The 21,028-nt window shown below is 53.1% G+C and overlaps 1 protein-coding gene across 1 annotated transcript in view; it reads left to right on the forward strand.

Moving 5' to 3' along the window:
• The window catches only part of PDE2A (phosphodiesterase 2A), a 394,708-nt gene that overhangs the window by 348,817 nt on the left and 24,863 nt on the right, over window positions 1-21,028 (forward strand). Inside the window, exons 16-23 of the mRNA XM_040339780.1 lie at window positions 412-490; window positions 884-1,061; window positions 8,186-8,298; window positions 9,788-9,865; window positions 14,581-14,703; window positions 18,014-18,084; window positions 18,197-18,319; window positions 20,462-20,549. Of these exons, the coding sequence (XP_040195714.1) occupies window positions 412-490; window positions 884-1,061; window positions 8,186-8,298; window positions 9,788-9,865; window positions 14,581-14,703; window positions 18,014-18,084; window positions 18,197-18,319; window positions 20,462-20,549 (853 nt within the window). The remainder of the gene's footprint in view (window positions 1-411; window positions 491-883; window positions 1,062-8,185; window positions 8,299-9,787; window positions 9,866-14,580; window positions 14,704-18,013; window positions 18,085-18,196; window positions 18,320-20,461; window positions 20,550-21,028) is intronic.

A 21,028-nucleotide genomic window follows, 5' to 3' on the forward strand; every position in this document is an offset into this window, starting at 1 on the left:
TGGGCACAGCGGGGGTACAGACCCGGGAACTCAGCACAGGGATGGTGGGAACCCCTCATAATGGGCACAGACCCGGGAACTCAGCACAGGGATGGTGGGAACCCCTCATAATGGGCACAGCGGGTGTACAGACCCGGGAACTCAGCACAGGGATGGTGGGAACCCCTCATAATGGGCACAGCGGGTGTACAGACCCGGGAACTCAGCACAGAGATGGTGAGAACCCCTCATAATGGGCACAGCGGGTGTACAGACCCAGGAACTCAGCACAGGGATGGTGGGAACCCCTCATAATGGGCATATGGGATGACATTGCTGATAATGGGAAAAATTCCCTTTTAAAAGAACCCCCTGAGTCTCTTTGGTTTTTTTATAATCTCCTTCGCTGTGTTCTCTTCTCTCCTCTCTCAGATGTTCGGTGTTCCTGTTGGAGAGAAATACTCATGAACTGGTAGCCAAAGTATTTGATGGAGGAGTCGTAGACGACGATGTGAGTGAGGGAACGAGGGGCTGTGATGAGTGAATGTTATTATTACTGATGAGTGAATGTTATTATTAGTGATGAGTGAATGTTACTATTAAAGTGTCAGTAAAGTCTAATGACAATTATTCTTATAAATGCTGCCCCTCCCCCGTCCTCTATTGTCTGTATAGTCCTTGTTGTCCTTGCTTCCAGTGTGGTCACGTGATCCCGCCATTGTCTCTTCCCCGTGTCAGCAATGTCTGTGAATTCCCTGAGCCATGACATCACCTGCCGCCTCCTGTTGCTCCTCCCTTGTCGGTGCTCCCTCCTCTCCCCTGCAGCAGCCACTCCCTGACATCGTTGTCAGACTACTGAGAACTGAGCGGAGCTCTCCTTTAAGGTTTTGCACTTTTCTTCCAGAGCTACGAGATCCGGATCCCCGCAGATCAGGGCATTGCCGGGCACGTGGCCACCACAGGGCAGATCCTCAACATCAAAGATGCGTATTCCCATCCTCTCTTCTACCGGGGTGTGGATGACAGCACCGGATTCCGGACCAGGAATATCCTGTGTTTCCCTATTAAGAATGAGAACAACGGTGAGTGGAGGATCAGGGTGACACCAGTCTGGGGGGAGGGGCCTCGACATGAGTCTGGGGGGAGGGGCCTCAACACAAGTCTGGGGGGAGGGGCCTTGACACAATTCTGGGGGGAGGGGCCTTGACACGAGTCTGGGGGGAGGGGCCTCGACACGAGTCTGGGGGGGAGGGGCCTCAACACGAGTCTGGGGGGAGGGGCCTCGACACGAGTCTGGGGGGAGGGGCCTCGGCACAAGTCTGGGGGGAGGGACTTCGACACAAGTCTGGGGGGAGGGGCTTCGACACAAGTCTGGGGGGAGGGGCCTCGACACAAGTCTGGGGGGAGGGGCCTCGACACAAGTCTGGGGGGAGGGGCCTCGACACGAGTCTGCAGGGAGGGGCCTTAACACGAGTCTGGGGGGAGGGGCCTCAACACAAGTCTGGGGGGAGGGGCCTCGACACGAGTCTGGGGGGAGGGGCCTTGGCATGAGTCTGGGGGGAGGGGCCTCAACACAAGTCTGGGGGGAGGGGCCTCTGTGCACATTAACGATTGTTTGATCCTCACAACTGCTTGATGGGTCTCAGGAGATCACAGCCCCATAAATAATAATGGACTTTCCTAAAAACAATGACTGAGCGAGATCTCCTCCCATAATTCCCAGTATCCCTGATCCTCCCAACAATTCTGATCATCCCAACATTCCTGATCACCCCAACAATCCTGATCACCCCAACAATCCTGATCCTCCCAACAATCCTGATCCTCCCAACATTCCTGATCCTCCCAACATTCCTGATCCTCCCAACAATCCCGATCATCCCAACAATCCCGATCCTCCCAACAATCCTGATCCTCCCAACAATCCTGATCCTCCCAACATTCCTGATCACCCCAACATTCCTGATCATCCCAACAATCCCGATCATCCCAACAATCTCGATCCTCCCAACATTCCTGATCACCCCAACATTCCTGATCACCCCAACAATCCCGATCACCCCAACATTCCTGATCTTCCCGATCATCCCAACAATCCCTATCATCCCAACAATCCTGATTACCCCAACAATCCTGATCCTCCCAACAATCCCGATCATCCCAACAATCCTGATCATCCCAACAATCCCGATCATCCCAACATTCCTGATCACCCCAACAATCCTGATCCTCCCAACAATCCCGATCACCCCAACAATCCTGATCATTCCAACATTCCTGATCTTCCCGATCATCCCAACAATCCTGATCACCCCAACAATCCCGATCATCCCAACAATCCCTGATCCTCCCAACAATCCCGATCCTCCCAACAATCCTGATCCTCCCAAAAATCCCGATCCTCCCAACAATCCTGATCACCCCAACAATCCCGATCACCCCAACATTCCTGATCCTCCCAACATTCCCGATCCTCCCAACAATCCCGATCATCCCAACAATCCCGATCCTCCCAACAATCCTGATCCTCCCAACAATCCTGATCCTCCCAACATTCCTGATCACCCCAACATTCCTGATCATCCCAACAATCCCGATCATCCCAACAATCTCGATCCTCCCAACATTCCTGATCACCCCAACAATCCCGATCACCCCAACATTCCTGATCTTCCCGATCATCCCAACAATCCCTATCATCCCAACAATCCTGATTACCCCAACAATCCTGATCCTCCCAACAATCCCGATCATCCCAACAATCCTGATCATCCCAACAATCCCGATCATCCCAACATTCCTGATCACCCCAACAATCCTGATCCTCCCAACAATCCCGATCACCCCAACAATCCTGATCATTCCAACATTCCTGATCTTCCCGATCATCCCAACAATCCCGATCATCCCAACAATCCCGATCATCCCAACAATCCTGATTACCCCAACATTCCTGATCCTCCCAACAATCCTGATCCTCCCAACAATCCCGATCATCCCAACAATCCTGATCATCCCAACAATCCCGATCACCCAAACATTCCTGATCCTCCCAACATTCCTGATCATCCCAACAATCCTGATCCTTCCAACAATTCCGATCACCTCAACATTCCCTCAACATTCCCCGTCCAAGTATACCACGTCCACAGCCACCCCTCTGTCCAAGTATACCACGTCCACAGCCACCCCTCTGTCCAAGTATACCACGTCCACCACCACCCCTCTGTCCAAGTATACCACGTCCACAGCCACCCCTCTGTCCAAGTATACCACGTCCACAGCCACCCCTCTGTCCAAGTATACCACGCCCACAGCCACCCCTCTGTCCAAGAATACCATGCCCACAGCCACCCCTCTGTCCAAGTATACCACGTTCACCGCCACCCCTCTGTCCAAGTATACCACGTTCACCGCCACCCCTCTGTCCAAGTATACCACGCCCACAGCCACCCCTCTGTCCAAGTATACCACGTCCACAGCCACCCCTCTGTCCAAGTATACCACATCCACCGCCACCCCTCTGTCCAAGTATACCACGTCCACAGCCACCCCTCTGTCCAAGTATACCACGTCCACAGCCACCCTTCTGTCCAAGTATACCACGTCCACAGCCAACCCTCTGTCCAAGTATACCATGTCCACAGCCACCCCTCTGTCCAAGTATACCACGTCCACCGCCACCCCTCTGTCCAAGTATACCACATCCACAGCCACCCCTCTGTCCAAGTATACCACGTCCACAGCCACCCCTCTGTCCAAGTATACCACGTCCACAGCCACCCTTCTGTCCAAGTATACCACGTCCACAGCCACCCCTCTGTCCAAGTATACCACGTCCACCGCCACTCCTCTGTCCAAGTATATCACGTCCACAGCCACCCCTCTGTCCAAGTATACCACGTCCACAGCCACCCCTCTGTCCAAGTATACCACGTCCACAGCCACCCCTCTGTCCAAGTATACCATGTCCACAGCCACCCCTCTGTCCAAGTATACCACGTCCACAGCCACCCCTCTGTCCAAGTATACCACGTCCACAGCCACCCCTCTGTCCAAGTATACCACGTCCACAGCCACCCTTCTGTCCAAGTATACCACGTCCACAGCCACCCCTCTGTCCAAGTATACCAAGTCCCTCGCCACCCCTCTGTCTAAGTATACCACGTCCACCGCCACCCCTCTGTCCAAGTATACCACGTCCACCGCCACCCCTCTGTCCAAGTATACCACGTCCACCGCCACCCCTCTGTCCAAGTATACCACGTCCACCGCCACCCCTCTGTCCAAGTATACCACGTCCACCGCTACCCCTCTGTCCAAGTATACCACATCCACAGCCACCCTTCTGTCCAAGTATACCACGTCCACAGCCACCCCTCTGTCCAAGTATACCACGTCCACCGCCACTCCTCTGTCCAAGTATACCACGTCCACCGCCACTCCTCTGTCCAAGTATATCACGTCCACAGCCACCCCTCTGTCCAAGTATACCACGTCCACAGCCACCCCTCTGTCCAAGTATACCACGTCCACAGCCACCCCTCTGTCCAAGTATACCATGTCCACAGCCACCCCTCTGTCCAAGTATACCACGTCCACAGCCACCCCTCTGTCCAAGTATACCACGTCCACAGCCACCCCTCTGTCCAAGTATACCACGTCCACAGCCACCCTTCTGTCCAAGTATACCACGTCCACAGCCACCCCTCTGTCCAAGTATACCAAGTCCCTCGCCACCCCTCTGTCTAAGTATACCACGTCCACCGCCACCCCTCTGTCCAAGTATACCACGTCCACCGCCACCCCTCTGTCCAAGTATACCACGTCCACCGCCACCCCTCTGTCCAAGTATACCACGTCCACCGCTACCCCTCTGTCCAAGTATACCAAGTCCCTCGCCACCCCTCTGTCTAAGTATACCACGTCCACCGCCACCCCTCTGTCCAAGTATACCACGCCCACAGCCACCCCTCTGTCCAAGTATACCACGTCCACCGCCACCCCTCTGTCCAAGTATACCACGTCCACCGCCACCCCTCTGTCCAAGTATACCACGTCCACCGCCACCCCTCTGTCCAAGTATACCACGTCCACCGCCACCCCTCTGTCCAAGTATACCACGTCCACCGCCACCCCTCTGTCCAAGTATACCACGTCCACAGCCACCCCTCTGTCCAAGTATACCACGTCCACCGCCACCCCTCTGTCCAAGTATACCACGTCCACCGCCACCCCTCTGTCCAAGTATACCACGTCCACCGCCACCCCTCTGTCCAAGTATACCACGTCCACCGCCACCCCTCTGTCCAAGTATACCAAGTCCTTCGCCACCCCTCTGTCTAAGTATACCACGTCCACAACCACGCCCCTGTCCAAGTATACCATGTCCACCACCACCCCTCTGTCTAAGTATACCACGTCCACAGCCACGCCCCTGTCCAAGTATACCACGTCCACCGCCACCCCTCTGTCCAAGTATACCAAGTCCTTCGCCACCCCTCTGTCTAAGTATACCACGTCCACCGCCACCCCTCTGTCCAAGTATACCACGTCCACCGCCACCCCTCTGTCCAAGTATACCACGTCCACCACCACCCCTCTGTCCAAGTATACCACGTCCACAGCCACCCCTCTGTCCAAGTATACCACGTCCACCGCCACCCCTCTGTCCAAGTATACCACGTCCACAGCCACCCCTCTGTCCAAGTATACCACATCCACAGCCACCCCTCTGTCCAAGTATACCACATCCACAGCCACCCCTCTGTCCAAGTATACCACGTCCACAGCCACCCCTCTGTCCAAGTATACCACGTCCACCGCCACCCCTCTGTCCAAGTATACCACGTCCACAGCCACCCCTCTGTCCAAGTAAACCACGCCCACAGCCACCCCTCTGTCCAAGTAAACCACGTCCACAGCCACCCCTCTGTCCAAGTAAACCACGTCCACCGCCACCCCTCTGTCCAAGTATACCACGTCCACCGCCACCCCTCTGTCCAAGTATACCACGTCCACAGCCACCCCTCTGTCCAAGTATACCACGTCCACAGCCACCCCTCTGTCCAAGTAAACCACGTCCACAGCCACCCCTCTGTCCAAGTAAACCACGCCCACAGCCACCCCTCTGTCCAAGTATACCACGTCCACAGCCACCCCTCTGTCCAAGTAAACCACGTCCACAGCCACCCCTCTGTCCAAGTATACCACGTCCACAGCCACCCCTCTGTCCAAGTATACCACGTCCACAGCCACCCCTCTGTCCAAGTATACCACGTCCACCGCCACCCCTCTGTCCAAGTATACCACGTCCACAGCCACCCCTCTGTCCAAGTAAACCACGCCCACAGCCACCCCTCTGTCCAAGTAAACCACGTCCACAGCCACCCCTCTGTCCAAGTAAACCACGTCCACCGCCACCCCTCTGTCCAAGTATACCACGTCCACCGCCACCCCTCTGTCCAAGTATACCACGTCCACAGCCACCCCTCTGTCCAAGTATACCACGTCCACAGCCACCCCTCTGTCCAAGTAAACCACGTCCACAGCCACCCCTCTGTCCAAGTAAACCACGCCCACAGCCACCCCTCTGCCCAAGTATACCACGTCCACAGCCACCCCTCTGTCCAAGTAAACCACGTCCACAGCCACCCCTCTGTCCAAGTATACCACGTCCACAGCCACCCCTCTGTCTAAGCTTTTACTTTCCTCATAAAAAGAAATCAGGTTTGTCTGACAACTTCTGTCTTTCATGACTACACCACTGACTATCCCAGCACCCCTGCTCATCTAAACTTTCCTGATCATCCCAGTATCCCTGTTTATCCCAGCACCCCTGATCACCGTGGCATCCTTCTGTGTTTGCTTGCTTGCTCATTCCAGAGATGCCAGGGGTCCATTATTCCATATATGTCTATGAACAGCTTAATACAATAGACAGGAAATTAAATGAGAGATCTGCATTGGCAGAATACTTGAGACTTCCAGTAAAATTCTCAGGGGACAGCAGAAGCAAAGTAAAAGGTGAAGGTTTATGTTTGCATGTCCGGAACAAGCGACTCCGGACATGCAGCTCACTCTACGCAGTCATTTGTTTACAAACTACACTAGATTACCAAAAGTATTGGGACGCCTGCCTTTACACGCACATGAAATTTAATAGCATCCCAGTCTTAGTCCGTACGGTTCAATATTGAGTTGAGCCCCTACAATCCAAGCCTTCTCATCCAACATCAGCGCCTGACCTCACAAATGCCCTTCTGGAAGAATGGTCAAACATTCCCATAGACACACTCCTAAACCTTGTGGACGGCCTTCCCAGAAGAGTTGAAGCTGTTATAGCTGCAAAGGGCGGAGCCAACTCAATATTGAACCCTACGGACTAATAGCCAGATTCAGAGAGAGCGCCGCATCTTTAAGGCGGTGTAGCGTACCCCCAATTCTTTCCCCCCGCTGCCCCCATAATTCCTCCTCCCAACACAAATCCCCCCCTTCCCCAATCTCCTCATGGTCCCCCCCATCTCACATGATACCACAGTGCCCTCCTGTCAATCTCATGTCCTGGTCACGGCTCCTCTAGGGCGGGGACTGGTCTGAAAAGTTCAGTTTTACCAATATATGACAACGGTGAAGAAGCCACATAGTGCACTGTACCCAGGATGGCAGGTTAAAGGTATTGGGAGGCGCGTCCTCCAGAAATCTGAAAATCCAAAGCTCCTCCAGGGTGGGAATTGCTCTGAAAGCTTTTGATGTACTCTTTAAAAGCCTACAGAATTTGTTGGCAATGTAATTACAGTGGAGAAAATGTATAGTGTACAATACAAAATCGTCTGGTTATTGGTATTGGAAAGTCTACTGCCTACCAACAATCTGAAAAATATATAGCTGTGAGCTCCTCCAGGGCGGGGACTGATCTGAAAGGTGCTGTGTTCTCTGTAAAGGTCTAAAGAATCTGTTGCCGACATATGATTGTGGAGAAATTGTATAGTGTACCTACCAGACCCAGGATGACTGGATAAGGATTTTAAGGAGAATACGATGTTGTCTCCATGCAGCTTTCACTCATATTGTGAATCCGTCAGCTCCTCGGGGGTGGGGACTGATCTGAAAAGTTTATTGTGCTCTGTAAAGATCCTACAGAAATTGTTGGAGATATATAAATGTATCAAACAGACATCTTCACAGAAGCTCTTCTTTATTGCAGAGGTCATCGGTGTGGCAGAACTGGTCAACAAAATTAACGGGCCTGGATTCACCAAGTTTGATGAAGATCTGGCCACGGCATTTTCCATTTACTGCGGGATCAGTATTGCTCACGTAAGAGAGCCCCCCCACCCACACACCTACCCCACACACCGACACACAGACACACACACCCCTACACACACCCCCACACACCCACACCCACACACACACACACCCACACCCACACACCCACACACCCCCCCACACCCACCCCCACACACCGACCCACCCACACCCCCACACACCCACACACACCCCCACACACCCCCACACACACCCACCCACACACACCCACACACCCACCCACACCCCCACACACCCACCCACACCCACACACCCACACACCCCCACAGACACACACCCACACCCCCACACACACACCCCCACACACACACCCCCATACACCCCCACACACACACCCACACATACACACACCCACACACACACACACACACACACACACACACCTCCACACCCACCCACCCACACAACACACACACACACCTCCACACCCACACAACACACACACACACACACCCATACCCACACCCACACACCGTTTTCCCAGCTGGAAATGGAAGTCTTATTCTTGGTCCTCCCATTCTAACCAGCAACAGATGATAACGGTGTTCGTTATGAGTTGGGTTCATTCTTCCATAGTATGGGGCCAAAATCTAGGGTGATACCAAGGATGACAGTGCTGCTCCTCCATAGATGCAGTAGTGAGTGAGCGTTGTCACCTGAGGACAGGAAGCATGTTTCTGGCAAGATGACCAGGATCTGTCCTAGTGTGACAACGCTGTTCCTCCATAGATACAGTACAGTGAGTGAGCGTTGTCACCCTGGGACAGGAAGTGTATTTCTGGCAGGATCACCAGGATCTGTCCTATGGTGACATCACTGCTCTTCTATAGTAGTAAGTGAGCGTTGTCACCCTGGGACAGGAAGTGTATTTCTGGCAAGATGACCAGGATCTGTCCTAGTGAGACAACGCTGTTCCTCCATAGATGCAGTACAGTGAGTGAGCGTTGTCACCTGAGGGCAGGAAGCGTTTTTCTGACAGGATCACCAGGATCTGTCCTAGGGTGACAACACTCCTCCTCCATAGATACAGTACAGTAAGTGAGCGTTGTCACCCTAGGACAGGAAGGGATTGGCTGTCACAGTGATAACCTGATTGGCACCCAGCCTACCCAATTGCTGTCATGTGACCTGCAGCTGTCACAGTGTTCGGGGGCGTGCAGTAGCACTGTATGTGCCCCTCCTGGATGGATGAGTCTTCTCTGCATTTAATCTGATCTCCCCACCTCCGACCAGAAATTTTTATGGAAACCGATAAATTTTTCTGATATTACTTGGAGATTATCACCTGCAAAAAATATAACATATTCCTCTATTTTATTATTATGGTGATCAAAGAAAAAAAACAAATGTAAATGTTATTTTTTTTTTTTAAACTGGAAATAATATATAAAGAAAAATTTACATATAAAACATATTTGTTCCCTTTCAGTCATGTGATCCTAATTTGTGTTTTTTTTCTCTCTCCCCTCCCCCGCAGTCCTTGCTGTACAAGCAGGTGAGGGAGGCGCAGTTCAGGAGTCACCTGGCCAATGAGATGATGATGTATCACATGAAGGTGAGAAGACATAAATGTTGGGGGTTCCTCCATTCGATTTTCAGAAGTGGCTCGCGGAAGCTGCGAAATGTCTAGATCTGGATATACACTATATTGCCAAAAGTATTGGGACACCCCCTCCAAATCATTGGATTCAGGTGTTCCAATCACCTCCATGGCCACAGGTGCATAAAATAAAATCAAGTACCCAGGGCCGCCATCAGGGGGGTACAGAGGGGTTCGGAGGCCCACAGGGCCCCAGATGGCAACCCCCTTTTTTTATTTATTTTTTTATAAAAAAAATATATATATATATTTTTATTTTTTATTAAACGGCCAATTTTTTTTTTTTTTTAGAGGTCCGGAGGTCCCCAGGGGCCCAGAGGCCCCCAGGGCCCCTGGATGGCAACCCCCCTTTTTTTTATTTTTGTTTATAATACATTTTTATTAAAGGGACAATTTTTTATTTATTTTTTATAAATATTTTTTTTTTTTATATATATTTTTATTTTTTATTAAAGGGCCCATAGGTCCCCAGATGGCAACCCCCTTTTTAAAATTGTTATTATATTATATTATATATATATTTTTTTATTTCTTCTTTTTTTTTTGTAAAGGTCCCGTCCCCCCCGCTTCTCAATTTCAGGCGGCAGCACCCCCCCCCCCCTGCTTCTCTGCTCCAGGTGGCCCATGCCTAAAGCTGTGTAAGGGGCCCCATAATTCCTGATGTCGGCCCTGCAAGTACCTAGGGCACAGGTGTCAAACGCAAGGCCCGTGGGCCCTCCAGGCCATTTCATGTGGCCCTCGCACCCCCAGGAGAGCTCCAGCCCTTCTCTGGTCCTCCTCCAGACCCCTACTTTCTGCTTTCAAGCAAGGGCATCCATCACAAATTTTGGGGCCCCTTACACAGCTTTAGGCAGGGCTCCTAAAGACAGGTGTCCCAATACTTTTGGCACTATAGTGTATGAGAGCCTTTACTGGCATATTCTGTACCGTTATTGACCAATAAAATAATTGACTTCTGTTATACTAAATCAACATTTTAAGGACCCCCCCCCCCCCCCCCCAACATCAATATCGTCATATAAAATTAAAGGGAGAAAAGATCTTCACCTTTTATGGTTATCACCACCCTTTCCTCTCCAGAACCTTCTCTGTTCTCGGTGATGTGCCGATCCTTCGGTGCTCGGGTGACCCCTAATGTAATCAACATGAGCGTATTATCCGCAGTAAATTGCCCGTTCAATGCCATCATCCGCGCTCAGGCTGAGAGAAGCGGCAGGGCCCCAGGGCGACTCATAACTTTATCGCAAGGCCTCAATAACCAGCACTGAGCTGGTCGCATTTCCACTTAGAGAACCGACGGGCCATTACTGTGCCCAGCTGGAGGCAGATTCGCTATATTCCCCGTTTTATTGAATATCTGCTCTGGACATGACTTCCCGTTGAGTCAGTCGTCTTGGCCTTGGCGATCCATCTTCCGACTTAATGGCCCTGAAATACTACGGAGTGAGGTGCTAGAAGTTTAAAGGAATCCTTTATGGCATTGCATGGTTATTAAAGTGAACCACTGCTCTGAAGTAGGGTGTGCCACCGGCCAACAGGGGGCATCAGAGCTCTAAAGTAGGGTGTGCCACCGGCCTACAGGGGGAATCAGAGCTCCGAAGTAGGGTGTGCCACTGGCCAACAGGGGGCGTCAGAGCTCTAAAGTAGGGTGTGCCATCAGCCAATGGGGGTATATGAGCTCCAAAATAGGGTGTGCCACCGGACAACAGGGGGCGTCAGAGCTCTAAAGTAGGGTGTGCCACCAGCCTACAGGGGGAATCAGAGCTCCGAAGTAGGGTGTGCCACTGGCCAACAGGGGGCGTCAGAGCTCTAAAGTATGGTGTGCCACCGGCCAACATGGGGGCGTCAGCGCTCTAAAGTAGGGTGAGTCATCGGCCAACAGGGGGCGCCAGAGCTCTAAAGTTGGGTGAGTCTTCGGGCCAACTGGGGGCATCAGAGCTCTAAAGTAGGGTGTGCCACCGTTCATCAGGGGGCATCAGAGCTCTAAAGTAAGGTGTGCCACCAGCCAACAGGGGCATCAGAGCTCCAAAGTAGGGTGTGCCACCGGCCAACAGGAGGCCTCAGAGCTCTAAAGTAGTGTGTGCCACCGGCCAACAGGCGGCATCAGAGTTCTAAAGTAGGGTGTGCCTCCGGCCAACAGGGGGAGCCAGAGCTCTAAAGTAGGGTGAGTAATCGGCCAACAGGGGGCGTCAGAGCTCTAAAGTAGGGTGTGACACCAGCCAACAGGGGGAGCCAGAGCTCTAAAGTAGGGTGAGTAATCGGCCAACAGGGGGCGTCAGAGCTCTAAAGTAGGGTGTGCCACCGACCAACAGGGGGCATCAGAGCTGTAAAGTAGGGTGTACCGCCGGCCAACAGGAGGAGCCAGAGCTCTAAAGTAGGGTGTGCCACCGGCCAACAGGGGGCATCAAAGCTCTAAAGTAGGGTGAGTCATCGGCCAACAGGGGGCGTCAGAGCTCTAAAGTAGGGTGTGCCACTGGCCAAAAGGGGGCATCAGAGCTCTAAAGTAGGGTGTGCCACCGACCAACAGGGGGCATCAGAGCTGTAATGTAGGGTGTACCACCGGCCAACAGGGGGAGCCAGAGCTCTAAAGTAGGGTGTGCCACCTGCCAACAGGGGGCATCAAAGCTCTAAAGTAGGGTGAGTCATCGGCCAACAGGGGGCGTCAGAGCTCTAAAGTGGGGTATGTCTTTGACCAACAGTATGGTGTGCCACCGGCCAACAGGAGGCCTCAGAGCTCTAAAGTAGGGTGTGCCACTGGCCAACAGGGGGCATCAGAGCTCTAAAGTAGGGTGTGCCACCGGCCAACAGGGGACATCAGAGCTCCAAAGTAGGGTTTGCCACCAGCCAACGGGGGGCATCTGAGCTCTAAAGTAGGGTGTGCCACCAACCAACAGGGGGCATCAGAGCTGTAAAGTAGGGTGTACCACCGGCCAACAGGGGGAGCCAGAGCTACAAATTAGTGTGTGCCACTGGCCAACAAGGGGCATCAGAGCTCTAAAGTAGGGTGAGTCATCGGCCAACAGGGGGCATCAGAGCTCTAAAGTAGGGTGTGCCACCGACCAACAGGGGGCATCAGAGCTGTAAAGTAGGGTGTGCCACCGGCCAACAGGAGGCCTCAGAGCTCTAAAGAAGGGTGTGCCACTGGCCAACATGGGGGCATCAGAGCTCTAAAGTAGGGTGTGCCACCTGCCAACAGGGGGCGTCAGAGCTCTAAAGTAGGGTGTGCCACCAGCCAACGGGGGGCATCTGAGCTCCAAAGTAGGGTGTGCCAACAGGGGGCATCAGAGCTCTAAAGTATGGTGTGACACCAGCCAACGGGGGGGCATCTGAGCTCTAAAGTAGTTGCAGAGTAAAGGGATCCTTCCCATATCCCAGAAGTAGTGTGCCACCGGCCAACAGGAGGCGCCAAACTCTAAAGTAGGGTGTGCCACTGGCCAACAGGGGGCATCAGAGCTCTAAAGTATGGTGTGACACCAGCCAACGGGGGGGCATCTGAGCTCTAAAGTAGTTGCAGAGTAAAGGGATCCTCCCCATATCCCAGAAGTAGTGTGTCACCGGCCAACAGGAGGCGCCAAACTCTAAAGTAGGGTGTGCCACTGGCCAACAGGAGGCCTCAGAGCTCTAAAGTAGGGTGTGCCACCGGCCAACAGGGGGCGTCAGAGCTCTAAAGTAGGGTGTGCCACCGGCCAACAGGGGGCATCAGCGCTCTAAAGTATGGTGTGACACCAGCCAACGGGGGGCATCAGAGCTGTAAAGTAGGGTGTGCCACTGGCCAACAGGGGGAGCCAGAGCTCTAAAGTAGGGTGTGCCACCGGCCAACAGGAGGCATCAGAGCTCTAAAGTAGGGTGAGTCATTGGCCAACAGGGGACGTTAGAGCTCTAAAGTAGGGTGAGTATCCGGCCAACAGGGGGCATCAGAGCTCTAAAGTAGGGTGTGCCACCAGCCAACAGGGGGCATCAGAGCTCTAAAGTAGGGTGTGCCACCGGCCAACAGGAGGCCTCAGAGCTCTAAAGTAGGGTGTGCCACTGGCCAACAGGGGACATCAGAGCTCCAAAGTCGGGTGTGCCACCAGCCAACGGGGGGCATCTGAGCTGTAAAGTAGGGTGTGCCACCGGCCAACAGGGGGCGTCAGAGCTGTAAAGTAGGGTGTGCCACCAACCAACAGGGGGCATCAGAGCTGTAAAGTAGGGTGTACCACCGGCCAACAGGGGGAGCCAGAGCTCTAAAGTAGGGTGTGCCATCGGCCAACAAGGGGCATCAGAGCTCTAAAGTAGGGTGAGTCATCGGCCAACAGGGGGGCATCAGAGCTCTAAAGTAGGGTGAGTCATCGGCCAACAGGGGGAGCCAGAGCTCCAAAGTAGGGTGTGTCACCAGCCAACAGGGGGTGTCAGAGCTCTAAAGTTGGGTAAGTCAAAGCCCCGCCTCCTGGGTATGGCTGGGTTTGTAGGATCTTGGGATGTCCCACCCCACTGCCCAAAAATGTAGGTGTTTCTACATGTATTTTTTAACCACATGCATGATGATGATGGCTGATGGAGTAATCAGATTTGACTTTGCTGCAGACCGTTTGATTAGAGCTGAATTCTGATTGGTTGCTGATCTGACATGGCACTGTGCATGTTGCCCTTATCACCTATCACTGAACTGACCTAACTTGTATATTTTTTAGGTGTGCGAGGAAGAAACAAGGAAGTTGCAGAGTAAAGGGATCCTTCCCATCTCCCAGATTGATCCATATTTTTCAGAATTCTGCTACACCCCCCGATCCCTCCCCGAGGACGACACTGTTATGGTGAGTGATGTCACATGACTGCCCCGGGGGTGGGTGACAGGTACCCATAATACCCCCCGATCCCTCCCCGAGGACGACACTGTTATGGTGAGTGATGTCACATGACTGCCCCGGGGGTGGGTGACAGGTACCCATAATACCCCCCGATCCCTCCCCGAGGACGACACTGTTATGGTGAGTGATGTCACATGACTGCCCCGGGGGTGGGTGACAGGTACCAATAATACCCCCCGATCCCTCCCGAGGACGACACTGTTATGGTGAGTGATGTCACATGACTGCCCCGGGGGTGGGTGACGGGTACCCATAATACCCCCCGATCCCTCCCCGAGGATGACACTGTTATGGTGAGTGATGTCACATGACTGCCCCGGGGGTGGGTGACGGGTACCCATAATACCCCCCAATCCCTCCCCGAGGACGACACTGTTATGGTGAGTGATGTCACATGACTGCCCCGGGGGTGGGTGACAGGTACCCATAATACCCCCCGATCCCTCCCCGAGGATGACACTGTTATGGTGAGTGATGTCACATGACTGCCCCGGGGGTGGGTGACAGGTACCCATAATACCCCCCGATCCCTCCCCGAGGACGACACTGTTATGGTGAGTGATGTCACATGACTGCCCCGGGGTGGGTGACAGGTACCCATAATACCCCCCGATCCCTCCCCGAGGACGACACTGTTATGGTAAGTGATGTCACATGACTGCCCCGGGGGTGGGTGACAGGTACCCGTAATACCCCCCGATCCCTCCCCGAGGATGACACTGTTATGGTGAGTGATGTCACATGACTGCCCCGGGGGTGGGTGAGAGGTACCCATAATACCCCCCGATCCCTCCCCGAGGACGACACTGTTATGGTGAGTGATGTCACATGACTGCCCCGGGGGTGGGTGACAGGTACCCATAATACCCCCCGATCCCTCCCCGAGGACGACACTGTTATGGTGAGTGATGTCACATGACTGCCCCGGGGGTGGGTGACAGGTACCCATAATACCCCCCGATCCCTCCCCGAGGACGACACTGTTATGGTGAGTGATGTCACATGACTGCCCCGGGGGTGGGTGACAGGTACCCGTAATACCCCCCGATCCCTCCCTGAGGATGACACTGTTATGGTGAGTGATGTCACATGACTGCCCCGGGGGTGGGTGAGAGGTACCCATAATACCCCCCGATCCCTCCCCGAGGACGACACTGTTATGGTGAGTGATGTCACATGACTGCCCCGGGGGTGGGTGACAGGTACCCATAATACCCCCCGATCCCTCCCCGAGGACGACACTGTTATGGTGAGTGATGTCACATGACTGCCCCGGGGGTGGGTGACAGGTACCCATAATACCCCCCGATCCCTCCCCGAGGACGACACTGTTATGGTGAGTGATGTCACATGACTGCCCCGGGGGTGGGTGACAGGTACCCATAATACCCCCCGATCCCTCCCCGAGGACGACACTGTTATGGTGAGTGATGTCACATGACTGCCCCGGGGGTGGGTGACAGGTACCCATAATACCCCCCGATCCCTCCCCGAGGACGACACTGTTATGGTGAGTGATGTCACATGACTGCCCCGGGGGTGGGTGACAGGTACCCATAATACCCCCCGATCCCTCCCCGAGGACGACACTGTTATGGTGAGTGATGTCACATGACTGCCCCGGAGGTGGGTGACGGGTACCCATAATACCCCCCGATCCCTCCCCGAGGACGACACTGTTATGGTGAGTGATGTCACATGACTGCCCCGGGGGTGGGTGACAGGTACCCATAATACCCCCCGATCCCTCCCCGAGGACGACACTGTTATGGTGAGTGATGTCACATGACTGCCCCGGAGGTGGGTGACGGGTACCCATAATACCCCCCGATCCCTCCCCGAGGACGACACTGTTATGGTGAGTGATGTCACATGACTGCCCCGGGGGTGGGTGACAGGTACCCATAATACCCCCCGATCCCTCCCCGAGGACGACACTGTTATGGTGAGTGATGTCACATGACTGCCCCGGGGGTGGGTGACGGGTACCCATAATACCCCCCGATCCCTCCCGAGGACGACACTGTTATGGTGAGTGATGTCACATGACTGCCCCGGGGGTGGGTAACGGGTACCCATAATACCCCCCGATCCCTCCCCGAGGACGACACTGTTATGGTGAGTGATGTCACATGACTGCCCCGGGGGTGGGTGACAGGTACCCATAATACCCCCCGATCCCTCCCCGAGGACGACACTGTTATGGTGAGTGATGTCACATGACTGCCCCGGGGGTGGGTGACAGGTACCCTTAATACCCCCTGATCCCTCCCTGAGGATGACACAGATGTGATTGCCGGAATGGATCCCCTCCAATGAGCACACAGATGTGATTGTTGGAATGGATCCCCTCCAATGAGCACACAGATGTGATTGCCGGAATGGATCCCCTCCAATGAGCACACAGATGTGATTGCTGGAATGGATCCCCTCCAATGAGCACACAGATGTGATTGCTGGAATGGATCCCCTCCAATGAGCACACAGATGTGATTGTTGGAACGGATCCCCTCCAATGAGCACACAGATGTGATTGTTGGAACGGATCCCCTCCAATGAGCACACAGATGTGATTGCTGGAATGGATCCCCTCCAATGAGAACGCAGATGTGATTGCTGGAATGGATCTCCTCCAATGAGCACACAGATGTGATTGTTGGAACAGATCTCCTCCAATGAGAACGCAGATGTGATTGCTGGAATGGATCCCCTCCAATGAGAACGCAGATGTGATTGCTGGAATGGATCCCCTCCAATGAGCACACAGATGTGATTGTTGGAACGGATCCCCTCCAATGAGCACACAGATGTGATTGCTGGAATGGATCCCCTCCAATGAGAACGCAGATGTGATTGTTGGAACAGATCTCCTCCAATGAGAACGCAGATGTGATTGCTGGAATGGATCCCCTCCAATGAGAACGCAGATGTGATTGCTGGAATGGATCCCCTCCAATGAGAACGCAGATGTGATTTCTGGAATGGATCTCCTCCAATGAGCACACAGATGTGATTGCTTGAATGGATCTCCTCCAATGAGCACACAGATGTGATTGCTTGAATATATCTCCTCCAATGAGCACACAGATGTGATTGCCCCTCCAAGATCCTGGGAAAATAATATAGGTGATTGACCTCCTGAGGGTCAGGACTGTAGGAATGATAATTTTGCTGTCCCATATTACAATCGGGCACTCCCTTCTGTATTATATTTGTATGGTGATTGGTGACATGTCCCCGTTCTCTCCTGTCATAGGCTATCCTCAGTATGTTTGATGACATGAACTTCAACAATAACTACAAGATAGACCGCACCACTCTGGTCAGGTATGTTGTCATCGGTCTGATTGGCCCTGGAACCACATGTGGGTGTCGCCCTAGGGTGGCCCGCTTGCCAATCCAGCCATGTGGTAATTATAGGTGTGATTCATTCCCGCAGGTTTTGCCTTATGGTGAAGAAGGGGTACAGGGACCCTCCATATCACAACTGGATGCACGCCTTCTCTGTGACGCATTTCTGCTATCTCCTCTACAAGAACCTGGAACTGGTCAACTATCTGGAGTGAGTTGCTGTTCCTTTCCTACCTCACTAGATGGCGCTCTCCCACAGAGATTATAGATCAGTGGCAGCTGGTGAAAAAAAAAAAGACAATTGAAGCCTCACTGTGCCCATCAAATGCAGCCACTGTGCCATCAAATGCAGCCACTGTGCCATCAATTGTCACCACTGTGCCATCAATTGTCGCCACTGTGCCATCAATTGTCGCCACTGTGCCATCAATTGTCGCCACTGTGCCATCAATTGTCGCCACTGTGCCATCAATTGTCGCCACTGTGCCATCAATTGTCGCCACTGTGCCATCAATTGTCGCCACTGTGCCATGCCATCAAATGCAGCCACTGTGCCATGCCATCAAACCCAGCCACTGTGCAATCATTTATCGCCACTGTGCCCATCAATTGTCACCACTGTGCCATGCCATCAAATGCAGCCATCAATTGTTGCCACCGTGCCCATTGTCACCACTGTCTCATCAATTGTCACCACTGTGCCATGCCAAACGCAGCCACTGTGCCATCAAATGCAGCCACTGTGCCATCAATTGTCACCACTGTGCCATCAATTGTCGCCACTGTGCCATGCCATCAATTGTCGCCACTGTGCTATGCCATCAATTGTCACCACTGTGCCATGCCATCAAACCCAGCCACTGTGCAATCATTTATCACCACTGTGCCCATCAATTGTCGCCACTGTGCCATGCCATCAAATGCAGCCATCAATTGTTGCCACCGTGCCCATTGTCACCACTGTGCCATCAATTGTCACCACTGTGCCATGCCAAACGCAGCCACTGTGCCATCAAATGCAGCCACTGTGCCATCAATTGTCACTACTGTGCCATGCCATCAATTGTCTCCACTGTGCCATGCCATCAAACCCAGCCACTTTGCAATCATTTATCGCCACTGTGCCCATCAATTGTCACCACTGTGCCATGCCAAACGCAGCCACTGTCCCATCAAATGCAGCCACTGTGCCATCAATTGTCACCACTGTGCCATCAATTGTCGCCACTGTGCCATGCCATCAATTGTCTCCACTGTGCCATGCCATCAAACCCAGCCACTGTGCAATCATTTATCACCACTGTGCCCATCAATTGTTGCCACTGTGCCATGCCATCAAATGCAGCCATCAATTGTTGCCACCGTGCCCATTGTCACCACTGTGCCATCAATTGTCACCACTGTGCCATGCCAAACGCAGCCACTGTGCCATCAAATGCAGCCATTGTGCCATCAATTGTCACTACTGTGCCATCAATTGTCACCACTGTGCCATGCCATCAATTGTCGCCACTGTGCCATGCCATCAAACCCAGCCACTTTGCAATCATTTACCATGCCATCAAATGCAGCCATCAATTGTTGCTACCATGCCCATTGTCACCACTGTGCCATCAATTGTCACCACTGTGCCATGCCAAACGCAGCCACTGTGCCATCAAACGCAGCCACTGTGCCATGCCATCAAATGCAGCCACTGTGCCATCAATTGTCGCCACTGTGCCCATTAATTGTCACCACTGTGCCATGCCATCAAAAGCAGCCACTGTTCCATCAATTGTCGCCACTGTGCCCATTAATTGTCACCACTGTGCCATGCCATCAAACGCAGCCACTGTGCCATCAATCACAGCCACTGTGCCATCAATTGTTGCCACTGTGCCCATCAATTGTCGCCACTGTGCCCATCAATTGTCGCCACTGTGCCCATCAATTGTCGCCACTGTGCCCATCAATTGTCAACCACTGTGCCCATCAATTGTCGCCACTGTGCCCTGTAAAATGCTGCCATTGTGCCCTGTAATGCATGAATCATTGTATTGTTGATCAGTGGTGGTGCAGGAGAGAGAGGGGGCGGCGCTCCTGCGCCCTCTATGGACGCACAGGCCACTGTTATAGATAGAGAAGAGGTCGGTTCTGCAGGGGCGGAGCCTAACGACTACTGTCCACCGTGACTGGAGAAAAATAGACCGGTCAGGTTTCCTTCTGATTTGTTAGTTCCGTAGCAGGACTGATTTTCACACTTCTTTTCTTTGCACCATTTTTCAGGAATAGTTTCCAAATGAATTCATTTCATTTGTTTTTCTTCAATTTTCTGATACATTTGTTGTTGTTTTTTTTTCCCTCTTTTTAGGGATATTGAAATTTTTGCCTTGTTTGTATCCTGTATGTGCCATGATCTGGACCACCGAGGGACGAATAATTCCTTCCAAGTGGCTTCAGTAAGTTCAGTTTAAGAATATGAATTATTTTTCTAGCTCTTCATTTACATGTCTGCAGTCCCGCTGTGCCCATTATGAGGGGTTCCCACCATCCCTGTGCTGAGTTCCCGGGTCTGTACACCAGCTGTGCCCATTATGAGGGGTTCCCACCATCCCTGTGCCGAATTCCCGGGTCTGTACACCCGCTGTGCCCATTATGAGGGGTTCCCACCATCCCTGTGCTGAGTTCCCGGGTCTGTACACCCGCTGTGCCCATTATGAGGGGTTCCCACCATCCCTGTGCTGAGTTCCCGGGTCTGTACACCCGCTGTGCCCATTATGAGGGGTTCCTACCATCCCTGTGCTGAGTTCCCGGGTCTGTACACCAGCTGTGCCCATTATGAGGGGTTCCCACCATCCCTGTGCTGAGTTCCTGGGTCTGTACACCCGCTGTGCCCATTATGAGGGGTTTCCATCATCCCTGTGCTGAGTTCCCGGGT

The sequence above is a fragment of the Rana temporaria genome, chromosome 2 (assembly GCF_905171775.1).
Source record: "Rana temporaria chromosome 2, aRanTem1.1, whole genome shotgun sequence".
In the NCBI taxonomy this organism is placed as follows: domain Eukaryota; kingdom Metazoa; phylum Chordata; class Amphibia; order Anura; family Ranidae; genus Rana; species Rana temporaria.